This window comes from Neovison vison, chromosome 8 (genome assembly GCF_020171115.1).
Source record: "Neovison vison isolate M4711 chromosome 8, ASM_NN_V1, whole genome shotgun sequence".
In the NCBI taxonomy this organism is placed as follows: domain Eukaryota; kingdom Metazoa; phylum Chordata; class Mammalia; order Carnivora; family Mustelidae; genus Neogale; species Neogale vison.
This window is the reverse complement of record NC_058098.1, coordinates 29484979-29506680: the sequence shown is the minus strand read 5'-3', so window position 1 is coordinate 29506680 and position 21702 is coordinate 29484979. Positions and strand designations below refer to the sequence as shown.

Here is a 21702-nt window from a genome sequence, read left to right as displayed (position 1 = left end):
AACATCTCAGTGCCATGGATTTACATTTGCTTATTCACTTGCTCTGATTTTATTTTTCTTCCTGAGGGCACAGTTTTCACTTCTTCTGGAGCCCAGGGTAATTATCTCAGGGGGCTGAGAACATATATATGAAAAATGAAGCAGGGACCCTGGACTTGACCTTGACTGTGACCCTGAGGCCTTTAGTTGTGTAGCCCCTTTTCCCCTTAGTCGGCACATCACCGACTAAGCTACCCTGGTGCCCCACTCCTTTATTTTTATACTGAACGTTTCTCATAACAAAAAGTTTAAAATTAAACATGGAGGGGGGTACCTGGGTGGTTCAGTCAGTTAAACATCTGCCTTTGACTTAGGTCATGATCTCATGGTCCTAGGATCCAGCCCTGCATCAGGCTCCCTGCTCAGCGGGAAGCCTGCTTCTCCCTCTCCCTCTGTCCCCTCACCCCCAGCTTGTGCTCTCGCTCTATTTCTATCTCAAATAAAATCTTTAAAAATAAATAAACACACACAAGGCACCCTGGCTGGCTCAGTTGGTGAAGCTTGTGGCTCTTGATCTCAGGGTTGTGACTTCAAGCTTGGTATAGAAATTCAAGTTGGGTATAGAAATTACTTGAAAATAAAAAGTTTTTTTCAATTTGAAAGTAGCCATTTAATAATTGACAAAATTACAAAAATAATCACAATAGATACTTTAGTTCATCCTTCTAATAAGCCTATTGATGGGGTCTTCCCTGTTGTCAGCATCTCCACCTTCTACAAAATGGGTAGTCCTTTTCTTCATTCCCCCTCATGGAGAAGATCATTTGAAGGGCTTAAAAATAAAACGTTTTTTTTTTTAAATAAATAGGGGCACCTGAGTGGTGCATTCGGTTGAGTGTCTGTCCTTAATTTCAGCTCAGGTTGTGAGCTCGGGGTTGTGGGATCAAGCCCAGTGTTGGGCTCCTCTGTGCTCAGTGCGGGGTCTGCTTGGTATTCTTTCTCCCTCTCCTTCTGGCCCTCCCACTCATGCGTGCGTGCGCTCTCTCTCTAAAATAAATAAAACTGGGGCACCTGGGTGGTTCATTTGGTTGAGTGTCTGCCTTCAGCTTAGGTCATGATCCCCAGGTCCTGGGATCAAGCCTTATGTACCGCTCCCTGCTCAGCTGGGAGTCTGCTTCTCCCTCTCCTACTTTGCTTGTGATCTCTTTCTCTCTCTCTCTCTCTGAAATAAAATTAAATATTTTAAAAATAAAATAAATAAATCATTTTAAAGTAAATAAATAAACACAATGAGCTCTAGATGATCTCATGATCTTGGCTCAAGGTAAGCTTCAGAAAAGGGGCTAAAAAAGCTGGGCCCTTTGAAGCCTCCAGTAGTCTCCCCATTCATTTGGCAATTGAGTGACCCCCACCCCAGGCTACACAGTGGCACCGTGGGATAGGATGTGGGATGCACGTTGGATTTTTGTAACACAAGTTACTTAACACGTTCAAAGTGTGTTTAAAAAAGCAAAGCTAACAATTTATAATCTACAGAGAGCCTACTGGGTGCAAGGCAGGATGCTAAGCACCCCAGGGAAGTGCAGTGGCCAAAACAAGACCCAAACCACCCAATCCACCCAGGGTAGTGGTGCTAATCTGATAGGGCGACCAGCCCGCAGGTGTGTGGCCAAACACTGATCTGCGAAAGGCCTTCTGGACTGAGGGGAGGATAGGTGCGAGAATGTAAAGACTTGTGATTCACTGAGGGGATGTGCAGTGTTGGCTAGAGGAACAGGAAAGCCTGGGGCAAAGGAGAGAGTAGGTGGAAAGGGAGGTTGGGACCTGGTTGGGAAGGGCAGGGATTGCTGAGCCCAGAAATATGGGTGATATTCAGTGAAGGGGGGGGGTGTTTTAAGTAGTGTTCTGAATGAGTAACTCATTATTTTTTTAAGATTTTATTCATTAGAGATAGAGAGAGTGCGCACAAGCAGGGGGAGGGGCAGGGGGCAAGGCAGCCGGATGGAGTGCTCAATCTGGCAACCTGGGATCATGTCCAGAGCCAAAGGCAGACCCTTAACTGCCTGAGACACCCAGGCGCCTGGAGAAACTCATTTCTTAATCCTTCTTTGCAATCTTCATATCCCACGAATCATCATTACTCCATCAGCCCCTTTGTACCATCATCAGAGGGTACCACCTCAAGCCTTCACAAGTGCTGGCCCCAGACATCAGCTGTCCCAAGCCCTAGCCCCAGTGGAGACTATCCACTGAGGCTGTGTTTTCCAAACTTACTTGACATTATCTCTTATTAAATCAATTTTGGGTTTATCTGGGTGGCTCTTTGGTAAGCATCTGCCTTCGGCTCAGGTCATGATCCCTGGGTCCTGGGATCAAGCCCCCCATGGAGCTCCCTGCTCTGCAGGAAGCCTGTTCTCCCTCTCCGACTCCCCCTTCTTGTGTTCCTTCTCTCGCTGTGTGTGTGTCTTCTCTCTTTCTCTGTCAAATAAATAAATAAAATCTTTTTAAAAATCCATTTTTTATTTGGACTTACAAGCATGGACTTAGTCCATGTTTGTATGCCCATGCATAGAGATCATTAAAGCTAAGGTGTCTTAGCGTTTTGCTTAGTGTGGTTATTTGTGTTGATATTTGCTTCTCTGATCTGTGCCAGAGCTGATGGTGACTACATTGATTTCATTACCCACTCACAGAACTCAGCCTACAGTCTGAAAAAGCAGCATTCTAGGAGCCTGTTCTTTTTACATTGAGGACAGGACAGGATCAGTATCTGGATGCAGAGCTGTGTATCGTATATAACAGGTATAATATATAACAGGGTTGTACCAAACACAACTTAGACTATAGTAGTGACACTGAAAAATAGTTTTACTTGGTTTATCCTGACACCATACATAATTTTTGGCTTATTATACATTATTGGATTACTCTCTAGAGCAAAATGCATAAGGCAACCTTAGAACCTAACAGATATCAATACGGTAACATTAAACTTGTTTATATATGATCTTTTACATATAACAGGTTAGATTTACTGGCTGGTTTTAGTAATTTTAACTTTTCTTGAGTTACATTGCTAACATAGTGGTATAAAAACACATCCTTTATAGTAATAATAATACAAGAACTAAAACTAGTAATGCTCCAACTGTATTGTCACCGAGTCCCTGAAATTTAATACTTAAGTTAATACTTAAGTTACTTGATTTCTCTTTGTTTCTCATCAGCAAGGTTAGTCTGGCCACTTTGGAGTTGAGCTAAACCCTATGGTTTATAGAACAGCACAGCTGGGTGGACACAGGCTTGATGTCTACTTTGGCAGCTGTCTTTATGTACCCTGTAGTTTGTGCCTATTGCCTCATATCAAAATAGACCGTTATAACAAATATGAATAGATGAGAAGTTATTGAGCATATAATCCATCACCACTGAACTATGGTAACTCAAGAGAGAAGTTAATAAATGATAAGGACACATGGGAAGTTTAGCGCCCAAAGGCAGGTAATAAAAATCTCACCTAGCCATCTCATTTAGTTTGGAGCGATATCATCTGCAATGTAAAAAGTTAACAAAGAAGGCTTTCTGCTAGACAGATTTATCCCAGCTTTTACAAAAATTAAATCTGGCAACATTTTTGGAGTCTGAATGTTTCTGTAAGACTGATTAAAGATTTGGGTATAACCATAATTCCATGATGCAATAATCCTTATTATTCTGCTTAGGACTTTAAGAAGAACAACACGCTTCACAAATAGATGTGAGTTTATAAAACTCACATAAGAGGAGGGTGGTAGGATGGTGGCTTGTATTTGTTTATGCTTTATTTCTAAATATCTTGCAATGGGGTTTACACCGTATAAATACAGATAAGTTTTATCATTTGTATTATATAAACAAAGCATTAGTTACATAAAAACCAAAAAATTCTAGGGACCCTTGAGAACAGAAAAGCAAAAACTATCTTCTATTGGGAAAAACATGCAATTAGTAAAGAAGAGTGTTTAAAAGGAGTATACAGTCTAGTAAGTTTTTAATATTTTTCCCTTTAACCTTTATTTCTCAAGGGTCCTGTGGGGGTATGTGCAAGCATCAGCTCATCAGCTTATAAAAACCCCATGTAAAACACTCCAGCATACTTGGATCATAAATGTTTCAGTTATAGTTTTATATGGGTCTGGATAACCCCCAAGGCCTTTACTAGTCATGCCCAGGAATTTTTGGCCCAATTCTAGAGGTTTTTATTTCCTCATAAAACAAGCACAGCTCTAAAAAGCTTTAGTACAAACATCCAAACTTAAGCATGGATTAAAGTGCCATGTCTGCCCTGCCACTGCCCCCCATTTGGCATTTGGAGGTCACTGCCTAGTCATCCTAGAAAAGCCCCACATTCACTTCTGGATAACTTGGTGGGTAGGACCCCAAAGGGTCAGGTGGTTTTTTAAGTGGTAGGTTTTCATTTGCATCTCTTCAATATCAGCAGGCCTAGAGATGTTTTCCATGGCTGGTTGGCCATTTTTATTCTGTGAATGATTTCCCTTTTACCCAATTGTCTGTAGACCCAAGGGTTTTTGCAGTTTCATTCATCATTCAACAAATGAATGTCGAGTGTCTGTTACCCATTTGCATTAGGTTTCTAGTACTGCTGTAACAAATTACCACAAACTTAGCGACATAGAACAACACAATTTCCTATCTTTAGTTCTGTACAAGTCCGATATGGGTCTTACCAGACTGAGATCAACATAGAGTTGTTTCTTTCTGGAGGCTCTACTCCATCTTCAAGCCACATCCCTTGGCTTGTGGTCCTTTTCCTCCATATGTAAAGCCAGCTACCCTGTATCACTAACCATTCTTCCTTAGTCATATGCCCCCCACCCCGAATTCTGCCTTCCTCATCCACTTGTAAGGATCCTTATGACTACACTGGGCCCTCTGGATAACCCAGGCTAACCTCTTTTTTAATAAAGATTTTTATTTTTAAGTAATTTCTACACCCACCATGGGGCTCAAATTTACAACTGGAGATCAAGATTGCATGCTGTACTGACTGATCACGCCTAATCTCCCTATTTTAAGGTTAGCTGATTAGAAAACTTAATTCTGTCTACAAGCTTAATTCTCCTTTGCCATGTAACCTAACATGTTCATGTGCCATGAACCTAATAGGTTCAGGGGTTTAGGACTTGGATATCTTTGGGGGTTCATTAATTCTATTTATCAGAATATATTTTTTTAAGATTTTATTTATTTATTTGACAGAGATCACAAGTAGGCAGAGAGGCAGGCAGAGAGAGAGAAAGGGGGAAGCAGGCTTCCCGCCCAGCAGAGAGCCCGACTTGGGGCTCGGTCCCAGGACCCTGAGATCAGGACCTGAGCCAAAGGCAGGGCTTTAACCCCCTGAGCCACCCAGGTGCCCCTATTTACCAGAGTATTAAGATGGGGATTTTTTTAAAAGATTTTTTTGTTTATTTGAGGGGTGCCTGGGTGGCTCAGTTGGTTAAGCTCATGGTCTTGGGGTCCTGGGATCGAGCCCTGCAGTGGGCTCCAGCCCCGCCATGGGTTCCCTGCTCAGCGGGGAGTCTGCTTCTCCTGCCACTCCCTGTGCTTGTGCTCTCCTTCTTGCTCTCTCTCTCTCAAATAAACACATAAAATCTTTTTAAAAAGATTTTTAAAAAATAATCTTTAAAAAAGATTATAAGTAAATCTTTAAAATAAATTTTATTTATTTGAGAGTGAGAGCATGTGGAGGGATGGGGGAAGAGGGAGAGGGAGAGAATTTCAGTAGATTCCCTGCTGAATGTGGAGCCAGACTTGGGGCTCCATCCCACAACTCCGAGATCATGGCCTGAGCCGAAATCAAGAGTCAGACTGAGCTACCCAGGCGCCCCAAGATATGAAATTTTAAAGTATCTTGTCTGTATAGATGCTACAAGTTAGTGAGGAAGACAGATGATTAATCAATCACAATTTTTCTTCTTTTATATTATTTTTCATATTTTGGTATTAAGATTATTCTACCTTTGGGTCACCTGGGTGGCTCAGTTGTTTGAGCGTCTGCTTTTGGCTCAGGTCATGATCTCAGAGTCCTGGGATTGAGCCCCACTTCGGGCTCTTTGCTCAGCCGAGAGCCTACTTCCCCTTACCCCTCTGCCTGCCTCTCTGCCTACTTGTGTTCTCTCTCTCTGTCAAATAAATAAATAAATAAATCTTAAAAAAAAAAAAAAGTATTCTACCTTTATAAAATGAATTAGGGAGCATTTCATCTTTTCCTGTGATTTAGAATGATCTCTTTATAGATTGGGTAGAACTATAGTATAGGGCAAGTGCCATTCAAAAGGGTAAACCTTGAACACTGTTAATTCTTCACGTAGTTATTGATCTTACTAAAAACTAATTATAATCAGGTTTCAGTAGCTTTTTCTATTTGAAATCTTTAGTTGGTGCATAAAAACAAGAAAATACTGAAAAAAGAGTTCATTTTATTATACAGAAAATGACTGCATTCTACAAACCTCCAGATTTACACTTGGCTTGCTCCCTCACTTCCAAGTCTTTAATTTGAATGCCACTTCTGCAGGGAGGCCTTCCATCGTATTCCGAATTGGGATTCCCCCAGCAATCTCAATTTCTCCTTAGTAGTTGGCACTTTCTAATCTACTATATATTACTGACTGTCTCTTCCCACTAGACTGCAAACCCCTATTGGAGCAGGGGTTTTTGAGCAGATATTTAATATATTAATAGCCTGCTATTTCTAAATTTTCAGAGCTTCTTCACCTGTTTACTTTTCCAAGCAAACTGCATTATCTTTTCAATTTTTTTTTTTTACAAAAGTAATACATGCTTGTTGTAAAAAAAAAAAATGCAAACATTACAGAAGTGCCTAGAATCTTCTCTTCTGCCCTCCTTCCTGTAATCCCACCATCTCAAAGTAGCCACTACTAATAGTTGGATGTGCATTTTTTCCACTTTTCTACATATACGTTCTTACTAAAATAAGATGGGGAGCCTGGCTGGCTCAGATGGAAGATTATGCAAGTCTTGATCTTGGGGTTGTGAGTTTGAGCCCCACATTGGGCATAGAGATTACTTAAATAAATAAATATATTTTTAAAGATTGTATTTATTTGAGAGATAGAGAGACAGAGCAAGCAGGGGCAGGGGAGGGGAGGAGCAGAGGGAGAAGGGCAAGCTGACTCCTTTCTGAGTGCGGAGCCCAGCTCTGGGCTTGATCTCACCATCCTGATATGACCGGAGGTGAAATCAAGAGTCAGATGCTTAACCTACTGAGCCACCCAGGCTCCCGGAAATAAAGAAATATTTAATAAATAAATAAATAAAATAATAGAAGAGTTAGAGCATGCATACATATGATTCTGCTCCTTGCTTTATTTTCACTTACTATAGTCATTTATGTCAACAAATAGACAACTATGCCATTCTTTTACATCATGATTGTTACATTGCACTGGATGCATTGTGATTCATTTACTCATTCTTCCATTAATAGTACTTAGGTTTAAATGTTTCTATTACAGTCAGTATGTCAGTGACTTCTCTTTGTACATCTATCATATTATTTGTGACAGCATTTCTTCCCATAATAGAATTGCTAAGTCTGAGGATATGCACTTTGCACATCTTTATATATCTATGACCCAACTGTCCTCCCAAAAGGTTGTACCAATTTATACTCTCAAAAACACTGTGAGTTCCTGTTTCCCTACAGCCTCACCAGCATGCAGTATCATCAGTTTTTAAGTTTTGTCAGTCTGATACACTCTCCCCCTCCCAGCTTTATTGTAATAATAGACTCTTGTTTTAATCGCCTCCTCTTTACCATTGGTGAGGAAGGAGTTCCCATCCTAGGGTTACAGGGATGGCCAAATACAGCCCCTGACACTGGACAGGTGGGACCGACAGGGGTTTGTCAGTCCCCTATCCTCTTGGCTCAGGGAAGGAGGAGGACCCCCAAGCCACATGGGGACATCCAGGTGTCACACTCAACAAATGCAGTGAACAGCCAGAGGACAGACAAGCTTTGCAGCACTAAGAGGCTGAGGTGTGCCTGTTGTTCCTGCAGGGAATGTGATTGGTTTGTTTGAATGATTGCACAGGCTAGCAAAGAACTGAGACCTGTTCTCAGAGATAAGCAGAAACGGTACCTGGTTGATTTGATAAGGAGGATTATTTGGCAAGGGCAACGTTCAGTTCAGCTATTTGAGGCACTCCTGATTTTACCAGATGTCAAGACACAAAATAGCGAATCTTAACTTCAACTGTTTCTGGTTAATCAGGAGGGTTCTTTTGGGACACTGATTTTTAAATGACTTTTTGGCATACATTATGACAACTGTTTGGTCTTTTCTTTTTCTCACTTAACAAACTCATGGACTAATTTCATATACAGTCATACTTAATTTTATTTCCTTGAGTTGTCTTTAGCAATTTCCCTCCCAGAATTGATAAGTATAATTGGTTTGCTGTTTTCCCTTTTATGCTATCTTTATTAGGAATTGGTATAAGGAGAATTATAGTCTCATAAAATGAAATAGCTTTCTAACTTTTCTGGGCTGTAATACAAATTTACAGGGTAAGGATTCACTGAAAGTTTGAGACAATCCTTCCATTAAACCATCTGAGCCCAGAGCCTTTTTTGGATACATTTCTTAGATAATGTTTTCAACATCCTTCTTATTTTTGTAATTGTATTTCCCCGAAAATGGTCCACTTTATCAAGACTTTCATATACATTAGAATAGAATCATCTAGGATACTCCCTTATTTTCCTGTTGTTCTTCTTAAAATGCAAAACCACATTCTCTATAAAATAGGAACGGAAAACTAAAAAGAGATTAACTGAGATCAAGACAGAGGTGGGTTGGAAATTGGGTAAGAAAAAAGGAAGATATAACAAGCAGAATTAGGGGCACCTGCATGGCTCATATCCTGGGTTCCTGGGATTGAGCCTCCTGTCTGGCTCCCTGTTCAGTGGGCTCCTTGCTTGTGAAGAAAAACTCTCTCAGAATGCAGAGAAAAAGGATGAAGAGATTTATTTGACAGTGGTAATCTAATGTGATAATTTTAGGAGAGAAAAAAAAAAAAAAAAGCCCAAAACAACCCTGTTCAAAGAATGGACAAGAACGTTTTAGAAGAAAACTTTTCTAAGCTGAAAAAACCACTTCTTTTCTGGAAAATTAATAGACTTCTGCTGGTAAATATTTAACTTTTAAGGATAAAGAGAAATCCTAAGAAGCACTGGGCAAATTGCTCACTTAACACAGAACTGACCAGCTTTGCTAGCTTGTTTGCAGATAAAATTGACATATTAACATTATGTTAGTTTCGGGTGTACTTGCTACCATTTTAGACCCAAAAGACAATGCGATAAGGACAAGAGAGTCTTGGAGATGCAAAAATTCTATAAACAGTCAAGCCATAAGGTATATTAGTGTGTAAAGACAGTAGAAAGGCATTTTACCTAGGGAAAAGGCGTAGGAAAAATACATTCAGGAGTCTTCCCTGAAATCACCAATAAAATGAGAGATGGGTCTGACTGAGGAATAGGAAAATTAGAGCATAAAAACTGGCAGTGACATTGATACCAATTAAAGAGTTGGCAAAAGCCAAAGACAATGATGAAAAACAGGATTTTGTGGCTTGAAAAAGAAGTGTAAACAAAACTGGGTCTATCATCCTGGATTAAAGGGACAGATATAAGTAAGTATGAGGGCAGCAAGCCTCGAGATGGAAAAGCACATTAAATTTGTCATTACATAAAGAGGAATATAAAAAGGAATGGTTTGTCATTGACTTTTAATGATTTGTGAAAAAACTGTATTTTTACTTGATAAACTCAAAGGCAACCACCAGGAGAATTAAACACAGGCTTTCTATCTTGCAGACCACTATAGAAAACAAAAGCAAATATGGAAAAATCCAGAAAATAGGTAATAGCAAGAAATATGTACTATAAAATGGTATGACTGATAACCAAACAAATCAGCAATGACCAAATAACAACGATTATACCACGGGTTAAATCCCAGCTAGAGTGGAGGCGCTGCAGTTTTTCGGACAGACCGTTTGTGCCTCCAGGCTTTCACTAATGCTGAACCCTACGCTTGGTTTGCTTCCTCGCCATATTCGTCGAATTCGAAGCTAAGACCTCCAGTCCCGGCCGGCTTCCTCCCGGCAGCCCTCCCGGGCCAGCCGGGGCTGAATGATCGCTCCCGGTACAGAACGAAGCAGGCGCGTGCAAAACTGATACTCCGGGTAGGGACTAAGTCCTCATCTAACTCCCACTGGCCTCCGGATGCAGCGTGGGCGTCGGGCCCAGGTCTCATGCCAGGTGTGGGGCACTGGGTGAAAGCACTCACACCTTGCTGGGTTGTAATGTGTATCTTTTTCCTCGCTGCCCTTCTTCTACCCCACGGACAGTGAGCCTCTGCAGCAGCAAGTTTCAAACAGGCTCCGTTTGCTGCCGGACAGAGTCACGGCCCTTCGAAGCCCCTTACACGCCGGCCTGCGGTCTCCGCGCCCAAGCCGGTCTTCCCTCAGCGGTGTCGGATCCTCCCAGGAGGGCTCGCCCCGCCCCCACCTTGCAGACTTGCAGTCTCGCGGCGTCCGCTGGGAGGCCGCGTCCGGAAGAGCAGGAGCGGGAGAGGAATGGGGGTCGGGGTCCACAGCTAGAGCCCCTTCCCCAAACCGGAGAGGCTCCTCCCAATTGCCAAAGAAGTGGCGGAGGGCGCTGTCCCACTGGATTTATTAGAGATCAGAACCTGGGGGTTTAACCCAAGGGTTTGGGGGTGGGTAACAGGCAACGAGCAGAGGGCCTCGGACCGACTTACGCAGCCCTGGAGAGGGTGAGATAGAGGGGTCCCACGCGCGAACCCCGACGCAGCTCCAAAAGGGTTAAGGCGCTGCGTCCCGCCCCAGCCTGGGGATTGGCGGCCCTGGGGGGCGTGGCCGGAGGGCGGGCCCGCGTTTGCCGCAGCCGCGGGTGGGCGGGGCCCGGGCGGGGAGCGGGAGGGGCGCGGAGCCGAGCCGGGCCCGCGCCGCGCGCCCCGCCGGGCGGGCTTCGGGCTGCGCCAGCGAGCCGGGCCGGTGGTGCCCGCTCCGAGGACCCCGCGCTGGACCCTGAGGCAGCGAGTAAGTGAGGCCGGCCCACCGCGGCACCCCTCCCGGCTCCGACCTGTCGCCGTGCCCGCTGCACTGCGATGCTCGTCCTGCCGGACCCGGAGCTGGGGAGGGGGTGCGTCCCGCTGCTGGGGTCCCGGGGCGGGGGAGGGGAGTGGAGATAAGGCCGATGATGTCATGGATGCTTCACCAGGCCTGGGGGGAGGTGGCGGCCGGAGGGGGTGCGGCCCGGATTATGTCACCTCTTCCCTCTGCGCCCCGCCCCCCGGGGCCACACGCGCTGGTAGGGAGCTAGGGAAGTGCGAGAGGTATTTCCTGCACCACAGAGACCCTTGGGCACCTCCTCAGGACAGCTTGTGGCTAGGGTCTCTATATACTGGCGCTGCGGGCCGTGGACTGCTGGTGAATGGCGAACACCCCCACTCCCCTGCGCGAAAGCTCGTGTGTGCGCGCGTGTGTGTGCTGGGGTAGGGGGGGCGCTGTCAGCCCCCTCAGTCCTTAAACACCAGCTTCACCAGAGCCAGGATCTAGGAGATGGCTCCCTTCCCCCGTTGACACCAAGAGAAGGTGGATCTCCTCTCACACATCCCAACCAAGAAGTTCTGAAGACCTCTGCACCCCAAAAGCCCTCTAGTGCCCTCAGTCCCCTTTCTCCCTCAGCCCTTCTTCCGGGAAGCCCTTCCTGATTTTCCTGTCCAGATTCATTGCCTCTTTGCATTGCTCATAACGAGCATTCCCACAGCATTCTCTCTGCATCTCCTCAAGGTCTGGGCCCAGAGACCCCCCAGGACCCTGCCATCTGTGCCCCGAGGGCAGCTCCAGGCCAACCCCTGGGGAAGCCTCAGAGTGAAATCTCCCTGGAGTAGCCTGACCCAAGTGCTCCCAGGCCCCTGCTCTCCAGGGGCTATCAGGGATGCTCTCCTGGGAGGCAGCATTTGGATTGGTCCTTGAAGGATGCAAGGTGGGCATAGAGAGCTGGGAAGAGATTTTGTGTGGAGCGGAGAGGAGCTCAGGTCAGGAGAAACAGGATGGGCAGCGGAAGATGCCTTGGAGGCCCACTGCAAGCTCATCTCTTGTTCTGGAGACTGAGAGGAATGTCAGACCTTGTACCCACAATACATTTACTTCTTAAAATCCCTGTAAGGTAGGTGTGAGAACCCGAGGTGAAGTAACCTGCATGCATTCGCCCCTAATCAGTTCAGCTGGGATTTGCACTTGAGCTGATGCCTCCAGAACTCGTGTTGACTGTTCTTGGTGCTGCTCATGGAAGAATCTGAGCAAAGCAGGGACAAGATCAGCTTTGCCTTTTAGAAAGAGTCCCCTAGCAGCTGTGTGTGGGAGGGAGTGCAGGGGGGGAAAGGCCAGAGAGGACCCTCCAGTAAGGGTGCTGGCAAGAGGGCCTATGAAAGCTTTAGGGGGTGAATGGGCTGGTATAGGGCCTCTGAGACCACAAGAGAAGGGTGGAGTGTTCTTAGCTGTGGGAGGGACACAGGGAAGGAGGGGTTGAGTGGTCACTGTGGGTTGGAGGGACCTGCCCATGTAGAGTCCAGGTACAATTCATTTGACCGCTTTATGACCATCAGTACTCTGCATAATGTCCCAGGCACTGAAGGCTGATGGTGCAGAGATAGTGGCAGAGTTGGGCAACAGGCTGTCATCTCAGGTTGTTGGGCTGATGCTTTGAGGCTGCCTGTGCGGACCATGCTCAGCCCCCTGGGCCAGTTCTGGACCCCAGCCCATATATGAAGCTCAAATCCGCCCCCCCCCACCCTGGGCTCAGTTTCTGCCTATCAGGGAACAAATGCCCCTCTTTGTCCTGCCAACTCCCTGGTGGGGTTTTGAGAAAAGAAGCTGCAGCGACCCAGACTCGAAGAAACAAGGGGCAGGGAACGCTTGCACAGGATTGATCATGACAGGTTAGAATTATGGCAAGACAATCTTTGGGGAATGAGGCTCCAGGGAGAGCTGCTGTGGGTTGACAGTCAAGGGCTCCCTAGGCAGAGCAGGAGCCGGTCCCAGGAGACATTCCTGGGAACACCTCATTTCCATCTAGGACTCTGGGCATTGAGCTTGTCTGAGGACCACACACATCCCAGGGCAACAGTGGCACAGAGTAGCCTATGACCAGCTTCAGCCTGTGGTCAGATCCTCCTTTTGTGGATCAGAGAAGGTAGTACCGCATGTTTGTATTGCACCCTACATCTCAGAAAGCACCCTCCCAAACACTGTCCCCTGTCACTCTTGTGATCAACGTGATCACTTCTGAGGTTTACTCTTGCCCACATCCAGGCATCTGGCAGAGCCCTCTTGCCTAGCTCATCTCACTGTTGGCACCTTCCTTCGACATAGCAACATACTTAGGTTTCTAGAATGCTTAATTTAAAATTAGAAAAAGCGCCTTTGGATCCCAAAGACTTTAAGTTACTGCCTTCTCTGGCCTCCTCCTTCAGTAGGGAACTCTCCCATCTTTCCCTCCAGACCCAACCACCCTTGTAGCCTGGCTTGGCCATGCACCCCTTTCTGAAGCCATTCTCTTACAGTGAGGTTTCCACCTGCCAGATCCAGGATACACTCTCCAATCCCGACTTTACCTGGCCCCTTTCTCACACTGGAAGCTGCTCCGACATTCTGGAAGCCCCCCAGCTTGTTCTCCAAGGCCTGCCTTCTTCTGGCCTCCTTCTTGCATCCACGCTGCCTCCCAGGCTTCTGGGACCCTGCCACCTTCCCTCCATGTGGGGACCCGCCCATACCACCCTTGAATGCTGATCACCGCAGTCTCTTTCCACCCACTGTGAGAGAGAGAGATGTCTGTGTGGTCTTTCCCAAAGTACGTTTCCCCCAAACATCTCCCCCTGTTTTGTTAAGGGTGTCACACCCACCCTGGTGCTCCAGCTTGGATTCCTTCCTTGCCCCCACCCCGAACCCCATCTCTGTGAAGTTTTGTCAGTTCTTCCTCCCAGACCCCGCCCAGGCCTTGGCACTGGTTTCAAGCCTCAGGCCACTCAGCCTTCATCCTCACAGTCCTCAGTTCTTCCCTACATTGCACCCAAGGATGCTGAGAAAGGGGTCATGCTTAAGGGTGGGAAGGGGATTTGGGGATTGAGGGGTAATTGGGCTGGAGTGTGTGGGGTACAGAGGTAGGGCAGGGTCTAGAGGGGGGCCTGAGAGGCACTCACTCTCAGGGTCTTGCACTTGGTGACACTGCGCTAAAATTCTGCGCTAGGTTCCTCTCTTGCTTCAGCCTGGACTCAGCTGTGTATGTGGGGATAGACTGGCTCATGGGAGGAAGGTGGTAGAGTGCTGTTCTCCACCCCTGGGGGGACAGATGCTGAGAGAATGGAATTTTACAAAGGCAGGGGGGACAGATGCTGAGAGAATGGAATTTTACAAAGGCAGTGGGGCCTGGCTTGGTGGTAAACTTTCCAACCACTTAGGGCTGTAATTCCAGGTGTGGTGGCCAAGACTCCTGAAGGACAAGAGTTTTGTCAGGTTCCCCGGGTCTGGGGTCTAATAGAAAGGACGCAGCACCAGAATGGGCACCTGGGTAGAAGATAGTCTGAGGGGCACTGGAGGGCCATGGAGTGCCGCCCAGACCCCTTCACCTTGGTAGAGAAGGAGGGCTCCTTGGGGGAAAGTGGATTCGGTTCGAGGGCCTGCCTCCACGACTGGCACTGCCTGGTGCCTTGGCCCCGCCAGATTATGCAGATCTCTAGGGCAGGTGTTCCCCGGTGTGGATTTGAGACAAAGGAACCAGGAAGTGGGGCCTCTATGAGCACAGGTAACCCGAAGCCCTGTCTGCATGCCTGTGCTGCTCCCCCTGCTCTTGTGGGCTGGCCTTGGGCGATGGGGGGAGCGCGCTCATGGAAGGGCTCAGAGGACTTCACGGTTCAAGGTCCAAAGGGAACGGGGAAAGGGGGTAATCCAGGAAGTCTTCCCGGTGGCAGTGAATTCTTAGAGCGGATGGGAGGCGCGGAATCCCCTGCGGGCGCAGCTGGGGACGGAAGCCCCGCCCCTCGCCCCGCCCACCTGTGGGAAACGGGGACCGAGAGGGAGGCGCTGCCAGCGGCCGCAGCTGGTGACACCGCGTCCTCTGCCCCAGCCTCAGCCAGCCCCCGGGCTTCTGCAGAGGTACTGACCATGGGGAAGGGGCCCCTCGTGCGGCAGAGTTGGGAAGACCTCCGGAAGGTCCCCTCGCTACGCGCTACAGCCACGGTCTCCAGTTGTCCGTGGGGGGCGGGGCGTGCCCGAGGTGGCGCCCACATGCGACCCAGGGGCGCGCGGCGGCACCCACCCCCCTCCCTCGACAAGACTCCCGTCCCTCCCGCGCCTGTCGCCTCGGGGCGCCTAGCGCTCGGCAGCTGCATGAGGTAGGTCCTTCATTCCTCCCATTTCGCAGAGGAGAAAACTGCAGTCCGGGATGGCTCAGTCGGCCCGTCCAAAGTCGCCCAGCCGGTTCGGGCCGAGCCCCGACTGCGAGAGTGAGGCACATGGCCCCTGCAGACCGGGCCTCGGAGGGTCCCAGGCTTGAGGACCCATCGGCCCCCCACCCCCTTGGAAAGGCAAGGAGAGGAGCCTGCGCTGGTAGTGAGCCTTCACTTCTGCCCTTGACTGCAACACCCTAGGTTAGGGGGCTGGGAAAGACCCCTACTCAGAAGATTTGGTTAGGGGTGGGTTCTCTCCTTCCCTTAATTTCTGAGGTTCCCTATTGAATTCAAGTATTGTTGTACCCTTCCAACCCTGTCTCTCCAGCCCATAAGGTTGGATTATAGGGATTCAAACCCAGGGTAAAGAGTGCCTAAGTTTTGGGGGTTGCAGTGAAGAGTTGGGGCTCATGGAGGAGGTGGGGTTGAGGCAGGAGCTGAGAGGTGGAATGCTGAGCTGAGCAAAGCTGGGAGGGTATGTGCATGGTGCCCTGGGGTCTGGGCACGATTAGGTGGGCAACAGGCAACCTATTACCAGGCTGTCACTCTTACCCCAGCCCCATTCCTCCATCCTGGGTGTCTGGGAACTCTTGTGTCCATTATAAGGAAGGGACACTGAAGGGCTGGGTGCAAGTGCTGCTGGGGCTGACTCGGCTAGGGTGGTGGGGGTGGGGCTGACCTATCTTTGCCTTCCCCCCTGTGCCCACAGTGCCCTCCTGGCTTAGTCATGGCGAAGCTGGAGACACTGCCTGTGCGCGCTGACCCAGGGCGGGATCCTCTCCTGGCCTTTGCCCCTCGGCCCTCTGAGCTCGGACCCCCAGACCCTCGGCTGGCCATGGGCAGTGTGGGCAGTGGGGTGGCTCACGCCCAGGAGTTCGCCATGAAGAGCGTGGGCACCCGCACCGGGGGTGGGGGCAGCCAGGGCAGCTTCCCCGGCCCCCGCAGCAGCGGTGGCGGGGCCGGCAGGGAGAGGCCAGGCCGTTACCCCTCAGAAGACAAGGCTCTCGCCAACTCCCTCTACCTCAATGGCGAGCTGCGGGGCAGCGACCACACTGATGTCTGCGGCAACGTGGTGGGCAGCAGCGGTGGCAGTAGCAGCAGCGGCAGCAGTGACAAGGCCCCACCACAGTATCGTGAGCCCAGCCATCCACCTAAGCTCTTGGCCACCTCTGGCAAGCTAGACCAGGTCAGTCCCTAGGGCCTTTCTCTGTGGGGTGGTTCCTCCAGAGAGGAGGGTAAGGTGTGGGCCCTGGAGGTTGGGCTGGGGAGCCATGGGGTGGGGTCCTGGGGGCCAAGTCTAGCTGGTGGTTCCAGGGTAGAGACTTGGCCATGAGGTGGAGACCCACCTGGGAGGGACTTCCAAGATGGAGATTAATTGGGGGTGAGGCTGAACTTCTCTCAGCTAGAGGGAAGAGGCGGGGCCTGGGTTAAGGCCACATTCTGATACCCGCTCCCCCTTGCTTGCTTTTTACTCAGTGCTCAGAGCCGCTAGTTAGGCCTTCGGCCTTCAAGCCTGTTGTACCCAAGAACTTCCACTCCATGCAGAACCTGTGTCCCCCGCAGACTAATGGTACTCCCGAGGGACGACAGGGTCCTGGTGGTCTCAAGGGTGGACTGGACAAGTCTCGGACCATGACCCCAGCGGGCGGGGGTGGGGGCGGCCTCTCCGACTCCGGCCGGAACTCACTCACAAGTCTGCCCACCTACAGCTCCAGCTACAGCCAGCACCTGGCGCCCCTCAGTGCCTCCACCAGCCACATCAACCGCATTGGCACTGCCACCTACGGCAGCGGCAGCAGCGGCAGCGGCGGGGGTGGCTCAGGCTACCAGGATCTAGGAACCTCTGACAGTGGGCGGGCCTCCAGCAAGAGTGGGTCATCCTCCTCCATGGGGCGGCCAGGCCACCTGGGCTCGGGGGAGGGCGGAGGTGGAGGCCTGCCGTTCGCGGCGTGCTCACCACCCTCGCCCAGTGCTCTGATCCAGGAGCTCGAGGAGCGGCTGTGGGAGAAGGAACAGGAGGTGGCAGCCCTGCGGCGGAGCCTGGAGCAGAGCGAGGCGGCGGTGGCCCAGGTGCTGGAGGAACGCCAGAAGGCCTGGGAGCGCGAGCTGGCTGAGCTGCGGCAGGGTTGCAGCGGGAAGCTGCAGCAGGTGGCCCGCCGCGCCCAGCGTGCCCAGCAGGGCCTCCAGCTGCAGGTGCTGCGGCTGCAGCAGGACAAGAAGCAGCTGCAGGAGGAGGCAGCCCGGCTGATGCGGCAGCGGGAAGAGCTTGAGGACAAGGTGGCCGCCTGCCAGAAGGAGCAGGCTGACTTCCTGCCCCGGATGGAGGAAACTAAGTGGGAGGTGCGGGCAGGGGGCTTGGACTTTCTCTTTCTGAGTCTCCCTCCTTCTGTCACTCTGGAGAAAACCAGAGCTGTGGCCAATGTTACAAGGGGAGTGAAGGGGAGGGGGACAGAACAGATGAGGAGGGTCTGTGAGGACCAGAGTGGCCCAAGGGTTTGTGTGAGATTAGCCACATGTGTCCTGAGTCCAAGGAGGGCCCGCTGGGTCGTTCCTTGTGACCACGAGTTAACCTGGCCTCTGGGGATGCTGGGCCTGGGGCTGGATGCAGGGGTTGGGGTGCCCTCCCACGGGGCTCTGCCTTGACCCTGGCCCTCTTCGTTCCTGCCCCTGCCCAGGTGTGCCAGAAGGCAGGGGAGATCTCCCTCCTGAAGCAGCAGCTGAAGGACTCGCAGGCAGACGTGTCCCAGAAGCTGAGTGAGATCGTAGGGCTGCGCTCGCAACTGCGGGAGGGCCGGGCCTCGCTGCGAGAGAAGGAGGAACAGCTGCTCAGCCTGAGGGACTCCTTCGGCAGCAAGCAGGCCAGCCTGGAGCTGAGTGAGGCGGAGCTGCCCGCGGCGTGCCTCAAGCCCGCCCTGACCCCAGTGGACCCTGCCGAGCCCCAGGATGCCCTGGCCTCGTGCGAGAGCGACGAGGCCAAGATGCGCCGGCAGGCCGGGGTGGCCGCCGCCGCCTCGTTGGTTTCCTTGGACGGGGAGGTGGATGCTGGCGGGGAGAGCGGGACGCGGGCCCTGCGGCGGGAGGTGGGGCGACTGCAGGCCGAGCTGGCGGCGGAGCGGCGAGCCCGGGAGCGCCAGGGCGCCAGCTTCGCGGAGGAGCGCCGCGTGTGGCTGGAGGAGAAGGAGAAGGTCATCGAGTACCAGAAGCAACTGCAGCTGAGTTACGTGGAGATGTACCAGCGCAACCAGCAGCTGGAGCGGCGGTTGCGGGAGCGCGGGTCAGCCGGGGGGGCCAGCACACCCACCCCACAACACGGCGAGGAGAAGAAAGCCTGGACACCCTCCCGCCTCGAGCGCATTGAGTCCACGGAAATCTGATCCCCTACCTGGGCATGTGGCCTTTTGACAAGTGCCCTGTCAAAGGCCAGAGTCCCCAGTGTCCCCTCCCTGCCATGTCTCTTCCCTATGTCTCCCATGTCCCCAGACCAAAGAGGTTCTCAAAGCAGCTGTGACCAGGTCCCTCCTCTCCCCCCCACGGGGTGCCCTTGGGGCTCTACCACTGGCCCTCTGGGCAGCCCCTTTGGACCCTCCTCCCAAGGAGGGGAGAGAGGGAGGCATGTGTGGGAATTGAGGGGCCCAGGCAGCAGGGGAGCCCCGTGCTCCCCGTCTTGGCGCTGTTTTTCGGGAGATGGGAGGTGGCAGGCCTGTAGCACCATGAGGTGCCCCAGCCCCTGGGTAGGTCTGGGTGGCTACCGTTGGCCATCCCGGTGTCTGGTGATGCTCTGTGTGGTCACCTCAGAGGTCATGTAGCCTGAGGGGGTCTTCATGGGGTCTGCCAAAGCTGGCAGACCTTGGGCTCCTGGCCTCTCTCCTTCTTGTCCTATTATCCCTCCCTGGGCAGATTGACAGGACAAGTGGGAGCAGATAGCCTGTATGTGGTTGAGAGGGCTACCTGCCCAGCCCCTCCCCCCCAAGGTCTCTTGGGCTCAGGCCTTGGAGCCTGGCCTGGTCCTGAGTATATGTCCCTATGTACATATCAGGGGCCGGCCGTAGGGAAGGCTGGGGGTGAAGACTCAGTGCCCAGGGAAGATCTGCTCTCCTGTTCTTGAGAAGGGTCACCTGGAGGCTTCTTAGCTCTACCCTACCCTTCTGGCCAGGACCCTACAGGGTGATAGCCCCATCTGCTTGGCTCACCCCACACCCAGGGCCACTGTCCGGCTCTAACTACAGCTATTAAGTGCTACCTGCCTCTCAGGCACTCCCCTCACCCGGTTTCTGAGGTCATACGAGTGTCTGTGATGTCTCCCTGTGTCTTTTCCCACTCGATCCCCCCAGCCTCCCTCTGCTTTCATGCTAAGAACATCATTGTCCTAGGCCACCTCTTCCCCAACCTCACCTTTTCTTCCAATAGAAAATTCTGCTTGATCTTTGGTGCACTGCCCACTTCCAAGCTCCAATGGGCCCAAGCCTGAGCCAGAGGCCTTTGTTTGGGGGGGAGGGGCAAGGGAGGATGGTTGTGATTGCCCTTGAAGGACAAGGCTACCTGAGAAGAACACTGACCCCTGAGTTCCCTGGATCTCAAGGCAGCCCAGTGTTTGCCCAAGGTAGGCCTGGCATGGCCATCAGTGGGGGTTGGGACAGCACTGTCATGTCCCTCCTCCTCCTAGCATCCTGAGTCTATCTCCCTAAGATAGGAAGGGAAAGGCAAATTTCTAATTCACCAGCAATAAAAATTAGAGGAGGCTTGGCCCTCAGCCCTTGTATTTCTCTCTTTTCACTCTCTTCCTCCCACCCCCAAGACTCGGTTTGGAGGGCAGGGTGGAGAGAGCTGGCAACTACTGTGAGCAAGTTCCCCAACCCCTGACCAGCCTCCTCCCATGACTGGTGACTGTTTAATGAGCTGTGCGTCCCCCACAAAAACAAGAGTGCCCCTCTGTGTGGCCTCTATCCCTCTGCACAGCCCCTTCCAGGTGACCCTCACCAGATCTCTGAGCTGGGGGGGTGGCATCTGGCAATCACTGCCCATTCCACTCACCCCTCACTGTACCTGCCCCAGAACCTGGGCCTGGGCCAGAGGGGCAAGGGGAAGAGAAGGCATTAGTAAGAAAAAAAAAATAGAAAAAAATATGAACAGACTCAGCTTTGGGACTTCCAAACACAAAAGAAATTCTATATAAATATATATAAATATATATCTCTACCATATGTGATGGAAAGACTTCGTTTTCTTTTCCCAAAGAAATAAAATGGAGAAAGCCTCTTGAGTGGCATTCTTTGGCCTGCTTGTGTCTTTGTAGGTTGGGGAGGTGAAGCCTAGGTGAAGGGGGTGTGGAGGTCAAAGCTGGAGTAAATATTTCCCGGAGGAGGTATGAGGCTGGACGTGCTCATTGGGCCATGCGAGAAGGTTGGCCCAAAGCCCAAGTTCCTCCATGTTGCCAAGGAGGAGTGGATCCAAGTTTCTACCCAATGGGGCTTTCTCTTCAGCTCAGATTGTCACCCTGAAGGGTTTCAAGGTCGTTCTAACTCAGCATCTGGACACCAGGCTGCTGGCTGGAAGGCAAGACAGCTAGATGTGGTATCCTGAGCCACCTTACAGTGATTGGCCAATATTTGAGGGCAGAAGACAAAAACACAAAGGTTGAGAACAAGGTTGTTATTAGTGGTGAAGCCCCAAAGGCAGAATGGACCCAAGAATGCTGTGAGCAGGGAATTGTCCTTTGTGCGTAAGCGCTGTCCTTTATGTAAGTGCCTCTGTCATCTTCACAAAGCCTCCCTCCCCATTGCATTCAAGAATGCAATGCAGTGCAATGCACCCCGCTACAAGTAACAACCGGATTTACAAGATCTTAAAGAGTGGTTTATTTTTTCTCACCTGACAATTCTGGTCACAAGCATCCCATCATAAGTATTGGTTCTTCAAGGACATAAGACTTCATTCTATTCTCCCATCCTTAGCATGTAGTTCCCTCAGTGCCACAAGGTGGCTGCCACAGCTCCACAAGAGACGGAGGCCACACTACTTTATCATGAAGGTAAAAGCTTTCCCAGAATCCTACTCGTCCATTTCTCCTTAAATGTTGTTGGTCAGAGCTGAGTTGCATCCTCTTCTTATTTTGGGGAAGACTGGGAAATTGAGTATTTGGCAAAGAAAAGGATTGTCATGGCTG

At 50.6% G+C, this 21702-nt stretch overlaps 1 protein-coding gene across 6 annotated transcripts; it reads left to right on the top strand.

The window, feature by feature from the left end:
* Positions 1–10783: 10783 nt before the first annotated feature.
* LZTS3 (leucine zipper tumor suppressor family member 3) lies at positions 10784–20805 on the top strand. Of its 6 annotated transcripts, none has more exons than XM_044263353.1 (5): positions 10784–10844; positions 15515–15677; positions 16249–16725; positions 17016–17879; positions 18215–20805. In XM_044263353.1, exons 2-5 carry the CDS (start codon positions 15606–15608, stop codon positions 18911–18913), a joined length of 2112 nt encoding a protein of 703 aa, XP_044119288.1. In that variant the 5' UTR covers positions 10784–10844; positions 15515–15605; the 3' UTR covers positions 18914–20805. The 6 variants fall into 6 exon arrangements, with proteins under 6 accessions (XP_044119288.1, XP_044119284.1, XP_044119285.1 ...); XM_044263349.1 differs by lacking the exon at positions 10784–10844 and adding an exon at positions 11054–11130; XM_044263350.1 differs by lacking the exon at positions 10784–10844 and adding an exon at positions 15156–15246.
* The last annotated feature ends 897 nt before the right edge of the window (positions 20806–21702 follow it).

What these genes read in the sequence shown, in the direction of transcription:
- LZTS3 (XM_044263353.1), top strand. Translation starts at nt 15,606, where the DNA reads ATGGCCCCTGCAGACCGGGCCTCGGAGGGTCCCAGGCTTGAGGACCCA. An exon ending in CCTCTGGCAAGCTAGACCAG is followed by an intron (nt 16,726 to 17,015) that starts GTCAGTCCCTAG and finishes CTTTTTACTCAG; the next exon opens with TGCTCAGAGCCGCTAGTTAG. An exon ending in TGGAGGAAACTAAGTGGGAG is followed by an intron (nt 17,880 to 18,214) that starts GTGCGGGCAGGG and finishes GCCCCTGCCCAG; the next exon opens with GTGTGCCAGAAGGCAGGGGA.